We start from the raw sequence: 13,094 nt of genomic DNA on the forward strand, positions 1-13,094 counted from the left end.
CGCCTGCCACTACGCCCAGCTAATTTTTGTATACTTAGTAGAGATGGGGTTTCACTATGTTGGCCAGGCTGATCTCAAACTCCTGACCTCAGGTGATCTATCCTCCTTGTCCTCCCAAAGTGCTGAGATTAGAGGCGTGAGCCTAGTCCTATCTAGTCATTATTAAATGTTGCTATATAACATAAGCCATAAAATGATACATCAAAGACTGACTTACTCCTGATAATTATTTCTCACAGAAAGCTGATAGAGAAAAAAATATTTCTCTAGGTATTTCTTTTTTTTTTTTTTTTTGAGTCTCGCTCTGTCACCCGAGCAGGAGTACAGTGGCCGGATCTCAGCTCACTGCAAGCTCCGCCTCCCGGGTTTACGCCATTCTCCTGCCTCAGCCTCCCAAGTAGCTGGGACTACAGGCGCCGCCACCTCGCCCGGCTAGTTTTTTGTATTTTTTAGTAGAGACGGGGTTTCACCGTGTTAGCCAGGATGGTCTCGATCTCCTGACCTCGTGATCCGCCCGTCTCGGCCTCCCAAAGTGCTGGGATTACAGGCTTGAGCCACCGCGCCCGGCTCTAGGTATTTCTTAATGTACCCTCTGAACAAGTTGCTAGTGAAACATCTAAACTACATAAAGCAGCCATGTACAGTCTCAAACTAGAAGATTTCCTTAAGTTTCTACAATGACTAAATAGGCAAGCCCTGTAGAGACACACATTCTCTCTCTCTCTTTTTTTTTTTTTTTTTGAGACGGAGTTTCGCTCTGTCGCCCAGGCTGGAGTGCAGTGGCCGGATCTCAGCTCACTGCAAGCTCCGCCTCCTGGGTTTACGCCATTCTCCTGCCTCAGCCTCCCGAGTAGCTGGGACTACAGGCGCCCGCCACCTCGCCCGGCTAATTTTTTGTATTTTTTAGTAGAGACGGGGTTTCACCGTGTTAGCCAGGATGGTCTCGATCTCCTGACCTCGTGATCCGCCCATCTTGGCCTCCCAAAGTGCTGGGATTACAGGCTTGAGCCACCGCGCCCGGCCGAGACACACATTCTCATTTGTTGTCTCCAAAGAAGAGCTCAACGTGAAGCAGCAGCACAGGGAAACTCTACTCTCACCCCAGTGGAAAAGCAAAACCAAGCTAGAAAAATTGTTCCAAGTGAGAGAAGTCAACTTTCTAGAACTTTTTAATTAGTGTGTGTGTGTGTGTTTTTTTTTTTCTTTTGAGACGAAGTCTCGCTCTGTCACCCAGGCTGGAGTGCAGTGGTGTGATTTTGGCTCACTGCAACCTCTGCCGCCTGGGTTCAAGCAATTCTCCTGCCTCAGCCTCCCAAATAGCTGGGATTACAGGCGCCCGCCACCACGCCTGGCTAATTTTTTGTATTTTTAGTAGAGACGGAGTTTTACCATGTTAGCCAGGATGGTCTCGATCTCCAGACCTCATGATCTGCCCGCCTCGGCCTCCCAAAGTGCTGGGATTACAGGTGTGAGCCACCGTGGCCAGCCCAATCAGTGCATATTATCTAGAACACTGTTCCATTTTTGTGGCCAATTTTTCATTCCACTGTTAACAAGCACCTTTAATGAGGGTGAGTAGCAAAAGTAGAATCAAAACTATTATTTAATCATATTGTATTGCAACTGTTTCCTTGAGAAGACTCCATGGGAGAAGGGTTTGAAACATCACCTGAGGTGAGACTAAGAAACTACCAGTGGTTCATTCCTTCATGCTCATCTCCCATCATGATGGTTAGACAAAGCTGACTGCTGCCTGATTTATTAAACTTGAAAAACAGGGCAAGGTGTGGTGACTCACACCTGTAATCCCAGCACTTTGCGAGGCCGAGGTGTGTGGACCACTTGAGGTCAGGAGTTCAAGATCAGCCTGGCCAAAATGGTGAAACCCTGTTTCTTCTAAAAACATAAAAATTGGCTAGGCGTGGTGGCGGGTGCCTGTAGTCCCAGCTACTCGGGAGGCTGAGGCAGGAGAATTGCTTGAACCTGGGAGATGGAGGTTGCAATGAACCAAGATGGCGCCACTGTACTCCAGCCTGAGCGACAAGAGTGGAATTTCGTCTCAAATAAAAATAAAAATAAAAATAAAAAATAAACTTGAAAAACAAAGACTACTCATTCGAAGTCTCCTAGTGGAATACAGCAGCCGGTAACTTTTCTCTCTTAGTGTTACTCTATCATGCCTAGATCACTTCTGACACTTATATTTCCTTTTTCATGTTGTGGTACCACCATCTAAAGTCAACATAATAAGAGTTACTTACTGTACGTTTAGCATCTACCTGTAAGTCACTGCCTTAGGTGCACTGCTAATAGTAACTCATTTACTCCTCTCATTGGTCCTAAGGCTGTCATAATTGTTAGCCCCCATTTTTAAAAGGAGAAAACTGAAGTGCCCAGAAGTTAACTTGTCAAGTCACACATCTCATAATGAACACAACAGGATTCAAATCCAGGGAGCCTGACTCCAGGTTCTAAATTCCTAACCCACAAATGAAACTGACTCTTCACAATCTCATTGCTCCCAGGGACTACGGCAACAGTCCACCTGATCCTTGTGCCCCACCTGTGGCCCTCTTGAATCCACTCTTCACGGGTACTCAGAATGGTTGACCTAAAACAGAGATCAAATCATACACCACCTCCCCTGACTAAAACCCTCTCAAAGTTTCTTTTCTTTTCTTTTTTTCTGGAGACAGAGTCTTGCTCTGTCTCACCCAGGCCAGACTGCAGTGGCGTGATGGCTCACTGCAACCTCCTCCCGGGTTCAAGCAATTCTCATGTCTCAGCCTCCCAAGTAGCTGGGACTACAGGTGCACACCACCACGTCCAGCTAATTTTTGTACTTTTAGTAAGGACAGGGTTTCACCATTTTGTCAGGCTAGTCTCAAACTCCACCCACCTCGGCCTCCCAAAGTGCTGGGATTATAGGCGTGAGCCACTGTGCCCGGCGACCCTCTCAATGTTTCTATCGCCTCTAAAGAAGATTAAAAGTTCCCACATTGGCATACAAGCCTTCAGTGAATTGTCTCCTGCCTATTTCTGCCCGCCTCACCACCCACCTTTCCCCAGTTTGAATTCTGGCAGGTCATCACAGCACTGATGGACAGCAAGGAATTGTCCTGGGCCCCATGCTGCTCTCCATCTTTACACCTTTCCTCAAGCCGTCTGACTCTACTGGGAAGGCACTTGGCGCTGGTCTTTCCCTGCTTCACCTGTCATTTAAACCCAGGCAGGGACACCCAACACTCATCCCTTCCCTCTCACCCTTTCCAACCACTGCCCCAGCATTAGATACCCCTTGAATGCCCTCAAAACACTGTATTCATGCCTTTATCTCTGTACTCACCATACTGTATGGAAAGATTTTTGTTTATGTATTTATTTTTCCAACTGAACTACAAGCTTCTGGAAAACAAAACAAAAACTGTCTTTCTCATTTGTGAACTATAGCACCTGGCATGGTATCAGGTTCTCAAATAATGTTACAGCTCCAGTCATCTACATTAGAATATATTTCTGAAAATACTTTGCAAAATTGTATTAAGCCCTCAAAGAAACAAAAAAAGTAGAAAAAAAAGGGGGGGGGAAGGGAACTCCACAAAAAACAGAACGTCTGTAATGCAAAATTAATAATAGGGGCTACAATCCTCTTTTATTCTGATTCTGTACAGAGAGATCACAAAAGTACTAGAAGTTAAAGGGGTTTATGTCAGAACTAAGACAATACATGATAAAACTGTAATCAGATTAAGGCAGGGTCTACACCTGCTTCCCTCTAGACTCAATGCTTATTCAAGGCTCATCATCACTGGTCACTAGAGAAATGCAAATCAAAACCATAACGAGATACCATCTCACGCCAGTTACAATGGGAATCATTAAAAAGTCAGGAAACAACAGATGCTGGAGAGGATGTGGAGAAATAGGAATGCTTTTACACTGTTGGTGGGAGTGTACATTAGTTCAACCATTGTGGAAGACAGTGTGGCGACTCCTCAAGGATCTAGAACTAGAAAGACCATTTGACCCAGCAATCCCATTACTGGCCATATACCCAAAGGATTATAAATCATTCTACTATAAAGACACATGCACACGTATGTTTATTGCATCACTATTTACAATAGCAAAGACTTGGAACCAACCCAAATGCCCATCAGTGATAGACTGGATACAGAAAATGTGGCACATATACACCACGGAATACTATGCAGTCATAAAAAAGGATGAGTTCACTCCTTTGCAGGGACGTGGATGAAGCTGGAAACCATCATTCTCAGCAAACTAACACATGAACAGAAAACCAAACACTGCATGTTCTCACTTGTAAGTGGGAATTGAACAATGAGAACACATGGACACAGGGAGGGGATCATCACACACCCCGGCCTGTCGGGGGATGGAGGGCTAGCGGAGGGATAACATTGGGAGAAATAAATACCTAATGTAGGTGACGAGTTGGTGGGTGCAGCAAACCACCATGGCACGTGTATACCCATGCAACAAAAACTGCACGTTCTGCACATGTACCCCAGAACTTAATGTATAATAAATTAATTTTTAAAAAAAGACAAAAGAAATACCAACAGAGGACATAATACAACAGACAACATTCTGGAGACATAACTATACCTGCTTCTGGTCCCTGGAACCACAACTGCACCACTTTCTTCATTTTTCCTTTGCAAAAATGTTGCGAATTTATTTCTCGTCCTAGGTGGAGTGCTTACGCTCTTTGTGTTAGTAGGTCCATTTACCAGGTCAGGCACAAACACTTCAGAAGAACTCAATGATATATTGCCTTCATAGCTATTTCTCTTGGTCTTCTTTGTAAATGAAAGAGAATACTGACTCAACAGGTCATCTTCTGACAACTCTTCTAAATAAAAACAAAATTATCTGTAAATCTTTGTTTCACATGTACTTAGAGATTTGGCCTTAACTTCAGTCTACATCACATTGTCCTAAAAATAAGGACTTATTTTTTTTAAAAAAACCATGCCTCATAAAAGAAAACATAAGGATAAGGATGATTCAAAAAAATTCCCTTAGCTCTGTTTTATAATTTGACACATTAGTTTAATATCAGCTGTTTATACGATTTCATGTTAAAATTACCCAAATCAAAATTTCAGAGCATAATCAATCCTGTGTGGCGATCTATTCATTATACTAAGGGTCTAATTTTGAATATAAAAAATTCTCCAGGAAAATTTATATATAAATATATGGTTAATGATCAATCGTTAAAATGTTCCAATAAAACCAGCAGCTATTGATACATACGGTTTATGTGTTCTGGGTTTTGATGTACATTGTGACCGTCAAATAGTCCTAGGTAATTTGTGCTGTAGCTCTGATCCTCATTACTTCACTATGAGGCCCAAGAAGATTGCTGTGTGTCAAATATATTCTGTGGTACTAAAATAAATCATAAGACTAAATAATAACAAAAGTTTAAAGTCTGAGATAGGTAAGTACATAGAGTCAGCACTAAGGTTCTTTGAATCACTTTGACTGATTCTGAGTCTGTACAGCTTCTTCTCCACAGAGGTGTAAGTGCACACTACCGTAAGCTTTGTGAAGTTGATAAGATAGGTTGGGGCTACCAAAATACCAGAAACAAGATGTCTCATACTTTTAAGGCACAGATTTTTGAAAAGCTGTATCAGCAAATTAGATGTTGATTCCTGGCAAAAGTGAAATCTGTTTATTATGCAGGGAATTGTGAGTCCTTGCAGAAGAAGAAAAACAAGTGTTCCAGGCTCCCCAACAAGGCTTTCAGAAGCCACACCAGATTAACCTCATTTTTTTTTCTCAGTAAGGTTATTAGCATAGCTGTTCGGGGACTCCGTACGTTAAGCATGTCTTGAATTTGGCAAGACACTTGAGCGTCCCTCACATCATCCTAGCAGACGATGCAAAGCGCTATCTGCTGTATATTAGTTATGGGGATTTGCAGCAAGCTGCGCAGGCCTAGAAGACTACTACTGGCAACTGTCAGTCAAAAGGAAGTCTGTCTCATATGCTCCAGATTTCTGTACTTGCTCTGATTCACTTAAACATTATAAAAGCAGACATACTGCAACCAAAACTTTTAGACTCATCAATTTCCAGATGACATAGATAATACCCATTTGTTAGAAAATACAAAGATTCAAACAAAAAAAATCAATAGGCAAAACAATGAACTAAAATGAATTAAGATTATTGTAAGAGGAAGGAGTTAACCCACATTAAGTTTAAAATGTAACTAGACCTGGCTTAACAGCAACTGGCAAATATCAATTATCAACTCAGCAAATTCCAGCAAAATGCCAGATTGCAAGAATGTGAATGCAATCTTAGTTTGCAATAATACAAGCACAGGACTGAAATAGTGCCACAATTCTAAATATTTATTCTGTGGTAAGCAGACCACATTTCAATAATCATACTCACTTTAACAATTATGCTATTATTAAAAACCTGTATTATATCCAGAGCACAACCTGAATGTCCAAGGAACATAATGGCCTGGAAGAGAAATTTAGGAGGGTCACAATGGCTATCTTTAAATCATCTGAGGGGCTGGTACTTAAAATAGGAATTAAACTTGCTCTAGTTCTTTTGTTTTGTTTTTGTGTTTGTGAGTGTAGAAAGGGGATAAAACCTATTGATAAGTTGTAGTTACAAAAAAGCAGACTTAGTCTGACATAAAGAACTTGTAAACTTGCTGATAGTGAGCTATCTACATAAAATGGACAGCATATCTTGATCGTAGCAGAAGAAAATGAAAGAACATGTACAGGCCAGGTGCAGTGGCTCACACCCGCATTCCCAGCACTTTGGGAGGCCGAGGCAGGTGGATCATGATGTCAGGAGTTCAAGACCAGCCTGGCCAACATGGTGAAACCCCACCTCTACTAAAAATACAAAAATTAGCCAGGTGTGGTGGTGGACGCTTGTATCCCGGCTACTCGGGAGGCTGAGGTAGAGAATTCCTTGAGCCCAGGAGGTGGAGGCTGCAGTGAGCTGAGAACACGCCACTGCACTCCAGCCTGGGTGACACAGGCCACACTCTGTTGAAGGAAGGAAGGAAGGAAGGAAGGGAGGGAGGGAGGCAGGGAGGAAAGAACATGTATGTACAGTGTACTTCTTCTATAACAAGTATATATTATCTTATATAACATACACAAAAACCTTTTATTTCATATGAAGAAACAAAGGTTCAGAGATAATTATCATGAAAATCATTTAGGTTCATAAGGAATCAGGATATTTCAGCTGAATATGTATAATCTATATTTAAATTTGAAAAATAAAAGCATGAATTAAAATCTGCAAGTCTTTATTTTAATTGTTGCTATTTCATTCACTGATGTAGATGTCTGAGGGAAGGAAGTTAAGAGAGAAGGAAGCAATTATAATCATTCTTTCCATGTTAAACATCCTCTATGGTGAAAATATTCCCATGTTTCCCCAATACCTAGTATATTACTCTCAGCACTTCTGTTCAATATTGTACTAGAGATTCTAGTTTCCTTTTCCCATTTAATTGTCTTGGCACATCTGTTCAAAATCAGCTGACCATATATGTGGATCTTTTTCTGAACTCTATTATTCTGCACCAAAGCTCTCCTTACCTATCTTTACATCAGACACACTGTTACATCACACACTGTGGTTTATAGGAAATCCTGAAGTCAGGCAGTATAATCTTGAAATTAGGCAGTTCAAAAGAAAACAAGCTTAGATTCTTATACTAAGAAAAACAAATAAAAGGTATTTAAACTGGAAAAGGAGAAGCAAGATTGTCCTTATTCACAGGAGACATAGTCATTTATATAGAAAATCCTATATATTCCACAAAAGAGATACTAGAACTAATATGTGATGTGAGCAAGGTTGCAAATATATGATTAACGTACAAAAATCAACGGTATTTCTATATACTATCAATTAACAACTAGAAAACAAAACTGAAAACACTATTTACAGCAGCATCAAAAATCTGATATATAAAGATAAATTTGACAACAGATATGTTAAGATCTGTACAATGAAAACTACAAAGCATTAAAGACTTAAATGAATGAATCAGAAAACTCAGTATTGTTAAAATGTCAACTTTCTCCAAATTGATGTATGGATTCAACTAAATCTCAATAGACTTTTTATTTTTATTTTTTATCTGTTTTGAGACAGTGTCTTGTTCTGTCACTCAGGCTGGGGCGCAGTGATGTGACCACGGCTCACTGCAGCCTCGAACTCAGAGGCTCAAGTGATCCTCCCACCTCAGCCTCCTAAATAGACGGGACTACAGACACGCATCACCATATTCGGCTAATTTTTTAAAAATTTCTTTTGTTTTTATTTTTTGTTTTACGATAATGTATTCTGAACTAGTAAGACCCTTTGAGCAGGGAAGCTGCAGCTTTGGAGAATAACCAGCTGACAACTTTCTTAATTTCCTCTGCCTTCCAGGTTCAAGTGATTCCCCTGTCTCAGCCTCACAAGTAGCTGGGATTACAGATGTGTGCCACCATGCCCGGCTAATTTTTTGTATTTTTAGTAGAGATGGGGTTTTGCCATGTTGGCCAGGCTGGTCTTGGAGCACCTGATCTCAAGTGATCTGCCTGCCTCAGCCTCCCAAAGTGCTGGGATTATAGGTGTGAGCCACTGCACCCGGCCTTAAAAATTTTTTTTGTAGAGACAGGGTCTCAGTATGTTGCCAAGCCTGGTCCTGAACTCCCGGGCTCAAGCAATCCACCTGCCTTGGCCTCCCAAAACGTTGCAGTTAAGTAGGTGCAAACCACTATGCCTGGCCTTTTTTTAATAGAAATTAACAAGCTAAATTCTAAAATGTACATGGAAATGTGAAAAACATGGAATGGCCAAAACAACTTTTCAAAAGAAAACAAACTTAAGAGACTTACACTGTCCCACTTCAAGATTTCCTATAAAGCCACAGTAATCAAAAGTTTGTCTGATGTAAAGATAGGTATGGAGAGCAATGGTATAGAATAACAGAGTTCAGAAAAAGATCCACATATATGTGGCCAGCTGATTTTAAACAGATGTGCCAAGGCAATTAAACGGGGAAAGGAAAACTTTTTAACAAAGGGTGCTGGAACATATATTGCTGGAACAATATATGGACAGCCATATATACAAGGTAAAAAAAAAAGCCATAATCCTTACATCACATCATATTTAAAAAAAAAAAAACTAACTCAAAATGGCTCACAGGCTAAAACTGTAAAATGTAAGAGCTAAAACTAATGATGATGCTTGGCTGTGTTCCCACCCAAATCTCATCTTGAATCGTATCTCCCATAATTCCTATGTGTTGTGGGAGGGACCTGGTGGCAGGTAACTGAATCATAGTGGCTGTTTCCCCCATACTGTTCTCATGGTAGTGAATAAGTCTCATGAGATCTGATGGTTTTATGAGGGGAAACCCCTTTCACTGGGCTCTCACTCTTCTCGTTTGCCGCCATGTGAGACGTGCCTTTCACCTTCCACCATAATTGTGAGGCCTCCCCAGTCACATGGAACTGTGCGTCCATTAAACCTCTTTCTATTGTAAATTGCCCAGTCTAGGTATGTCTTTATCAGCAGGGTGAAAATGGACTAATACAACCATAAAACTTCTAGAAGAAAACAGGAGAAAATCTTCACGACTTTGCATTGGGCAATGATTTCTTAAATATGACCCATATTCACCAGCATTTTGCAAAACTGAAATACGTACCACTTCTTGGTCTTTTCACAATGGATGATTTCCTTGGGAGATTTAACCCTTTGGTACTAATCACTCGTTCCACTCCCACAGTACTTGGATTTTCCTTCAATCGTGGGGCATCTGAAACAATACCCGACTCTGGTCTGGGAGAGTAATTCCTATGCCAAATGCTGCTAACATTAGCTGACTTTTGACATGTTTTGTCATCCCAACTACGACTTCTTGAATGAGCAGGCTAGAAAAGGAAAAGGAAAAAGGTTATTTGCAGAAAGAAAATAATCAATTTATTTCATTCGGTATCAACATAAATTATAAATAAACATCTTAAGTTACCCTTAAAAAGAACAGCTGTTGATGAAACAGCTGTCCTTGAATAACATTTCCTACTTTGCTGGTCCTATACTTTTCCATTAAATATTTCTTATATTCCTAGGCCTGTTTTTCTTCTGATGAGAGTCAAGCAACTTTGTTAGCTCATTTCAAAAAAAAAAAAAAAATCAAGAGCGTGAGCAGGTGTAGAAAAAAAGATTAAAAGCAAACAAATAAATAAAAATCTTCCTAATACAAATGGTGCAAAACATAAGACTGCAAGTGAAGAAATGTGGTCAGGAAAAAGGTGTCTTTAAAATGGAAAGCAGCCAGGCACGGTGGCTCATGCCTACAATCCCTTCATTTTGGGAGGCCGAGGCAGGCAGATCACTTGAGGTCAGGAGCTTGAGACCAGCCTGGCCAACAGTGTGAAACCCCACCACTACTAAAAGCACAAAAACTAGCCAGGTGTGGTGGCGCGCACCCCTAATCCCAGCTACTTGGGAGGCTGAGGCAGGAGAATCACTTGAACCCAGATGGTGGAGGTTGCAGTGAGCCGAGAGGGAGACTCCGTTTCAAAAAAAAAATAAGTTATTCACAATTACTACATATTTTGGAAGACAAGGATCTAAGAGGATGTCAGTGATATCCTAATAGAGAAGGACAGCGAAAGGGAAAAAATTAGCAAAGATATAAAAAAAAATCATTACAATCCCACCTGACAAAAATCCCACATGAACTCAGAATCTAATCTAAGCCTTTCACTTAAAGAAAGGGAAAAATAAAAATAAATAAAACAGATGACATTATTCAGAATACCCTTTGAGAATTAATAAGGAAGGTAATTTAATTGAGGGAATGAATATAAAAAATAGCTTTATCAGTATGGCTCATGGCATTAGATCCCACTGATGGTTTTACTAAATAAAAGAGAAATAGACAAGTAGAAAACCAGACTGGGAAAAATAAATTTTAGATTAAAAAAATTCATTTGGTGTACAACTATGGTTCCTACAGAAATTTCTCTGAGAAGGATAAAAATCTGACAGGGATTTGAGCTGATGAAGGATGGCCATCTTAGCGTTCCGTAACATTGCCATTGGTAATGGGACATACTCAACATACCCAACTATTTTTGAGTTTCTGAGACAAAGGAAAAGCTTAAGAATCATTCTTAATGAAATTATAGGCTGAGTGTGGTGGCTCACACTTGTAATCCTAGCACTTTGGGAGGCTGAGGTGGGCGGATCACCTGAGGTCAGTTCAAGACCAGCCTGGCTAATATGGTGAAACCCCATCTCTACTGAAAATACAAAAATCAGTCGGGCGTGGTGGCACACGCTTGTAATTCTAGCTAGTTGGGAGTCTGAGGCAGGAGAATCACTTGAAACTCGGAGGCAGAGGTTGCAGTGAGCTAAAATCATGCCACTGCGCTCCAGCCTGGGTGACAGAGTGAGACTCCAACTCAAAAACAAAAAAATTATAATGCTGTGGCCAGGTGTGGTGGCTCCACATGTGTAACCTCAGCAGTTTTGGAGGCCAAGGCAGAATGACTGCTTCAGGCCAGGAGTTCAAGACTAGCCTGGGCAACATAGCGAGACCCCACAGACACACACACAAAATCAGCCAGGCATAGTGGCATGTGCCTGCAGTTGCAGCTACTCAGGAGGCTGATGCCAGTTACTGAAGATCGCTTGAGCCCAGGAGCTCTGATGGTGCCACTGCACTCCAGCCTGGAGGACAGAGAAAGAGACCCTGCCTCAAATAAAAAAAAAAAAAAAAGAAAGAAATGCTAAATACTATCAATAGTTCAGGTGTGTAAAGATAGGACTTTTCAGTCTCCTTCTTTCCATAATCATTCCTCAAAGCAATAAGAAACACAAACTTCATCTGCAATAAAATTAGGAGATAATCTGTAACTTCTAAACCACAGTGAAGAGAGAATATAGATGGAAGAAATTAAAAGACTTTGTTGGCAGAAGAGAATATCAAAGAGAAGCCAATTCCACCTACAGAAACCTGGAGAAAGGCTTGAGAATTAAAGCCTGGGAATTACAGAAGCCCCCGGTGGAGGGATAACTCACTAAAGAGAGGATTATTTGACCCCTTGTCCCCATCTCCAACCTGACCACACAGCCAAGTCAACAAACATCTACCTGCCTTCAGAACTAGAACAATTGAAACCCACAGAGAGTAACAGACTCTGTAGCAGGCATTTCTGAAGGTAGAGAGATTCATTTGTCTGAAAACAGAGATGAAACAAAAGGCTAAATATTGAATGGCAAGGAACCATGCATGCTACCCTTTCCTGGCCTGTCCCAACTCACTTTCCCTATCCTGCTCTCAAAATACAGCCAGCCAAAGTTTAGACACCCTTGGCAGACATCTCTTTTTGGAAAAACGTAACTGTGTAGAGAACATTCCAACACTGGAGAATTCACAAATCAAATCTAATGTGTTACCAACCACGTCACCCGAGAATGAAGTCCAACATCAGAAGCCCCACGCACTCACACAGCGCTCCCCAGGAGCTTTTCGGCGCCCCTTCGAATATGGCTGCACAGAAGTTTCCACCATGAGGGAGGAAATATCAACACAGGAGAAAAGTACACAGCAGTTACAGAGAGTGGAAGAAAACTCAAAACATTATCATATTCTGAGAGAAAGGTAAGAGATGAGATCCAAATCTTCAAAAAACAGACAATTAGAGTCCCTAGATATAAAAATATGATAGAAGTAAACAATTCAACAGAATTTCCTGCACTGATAGAACAGCTCTGTGTTGTCCAGTGTTAGCCACTAAGCACTTGAAAGGTGGCTACTCTAACTGAAGAACTAAAATAGCAATTTTATTTAATTTTAACAAATTTAAATAGCCACACACGGCCAGTGGCTACCATATTAGACGGGGCAAGATGAGAAACTAGGGAAATGGCAACCTGAGTGGAAGGTTTACATAACTGAAGTTGATAAAGTTCATTTTTAGTGTTGTTATGGATTTGTGCTCTCTTGGTAGGCCTGGCTTATTTCCGCTTACAGTAATGGTTACTTTCAGTGC

At 41.0% G+C, this 13,094-nt stretch overlaps 1 protein-coding gene across 2 annotated transcripts in view; it reads right to left on the reverse strand.

Annotated features, from left to right (window-relative positions):
* The window catches only part of EXO1 (exonuclease 1), a 42,049-nt gene that overhangs the window by 14,967 nt on the left and 13,988 nt on the right, over window positions 1-13,094 (reverse strand). For both annotated transcript variants that reach the window (XM_015127244.3, XM_077986000.1), the window contains exons 10-11: window positions 9,737-9,962; window positions 4,633-4,879 (exon numbers count right to left, since the gene is read on the reverse strand). In XM_015127244.3, coding sequence (XP_014982730.3) covers window positions 4,633-4,879; window positions 9,737-9,962 — 473 coding nt within the window. The remainder of the gene's footprint in view (window positions 1-4,632; window positions 4,880-9,736; window positions 9,963-13,094) is intronic.

Source organism: Macaca mulatta, chromosome 1 (assembly GCF_049350105.2).
Source record: "Macaca mulatta isolate MMU2019108-1 chromosome 1, T2T-MMU8v2.0, whole genome shotgun sequence".
Taxonomy (NCBI): Eukaryota; Metazoa; Chordata; class Mammalia; order Primates; family Cercopithecidae; genus Macaca; species Macaca mulatta.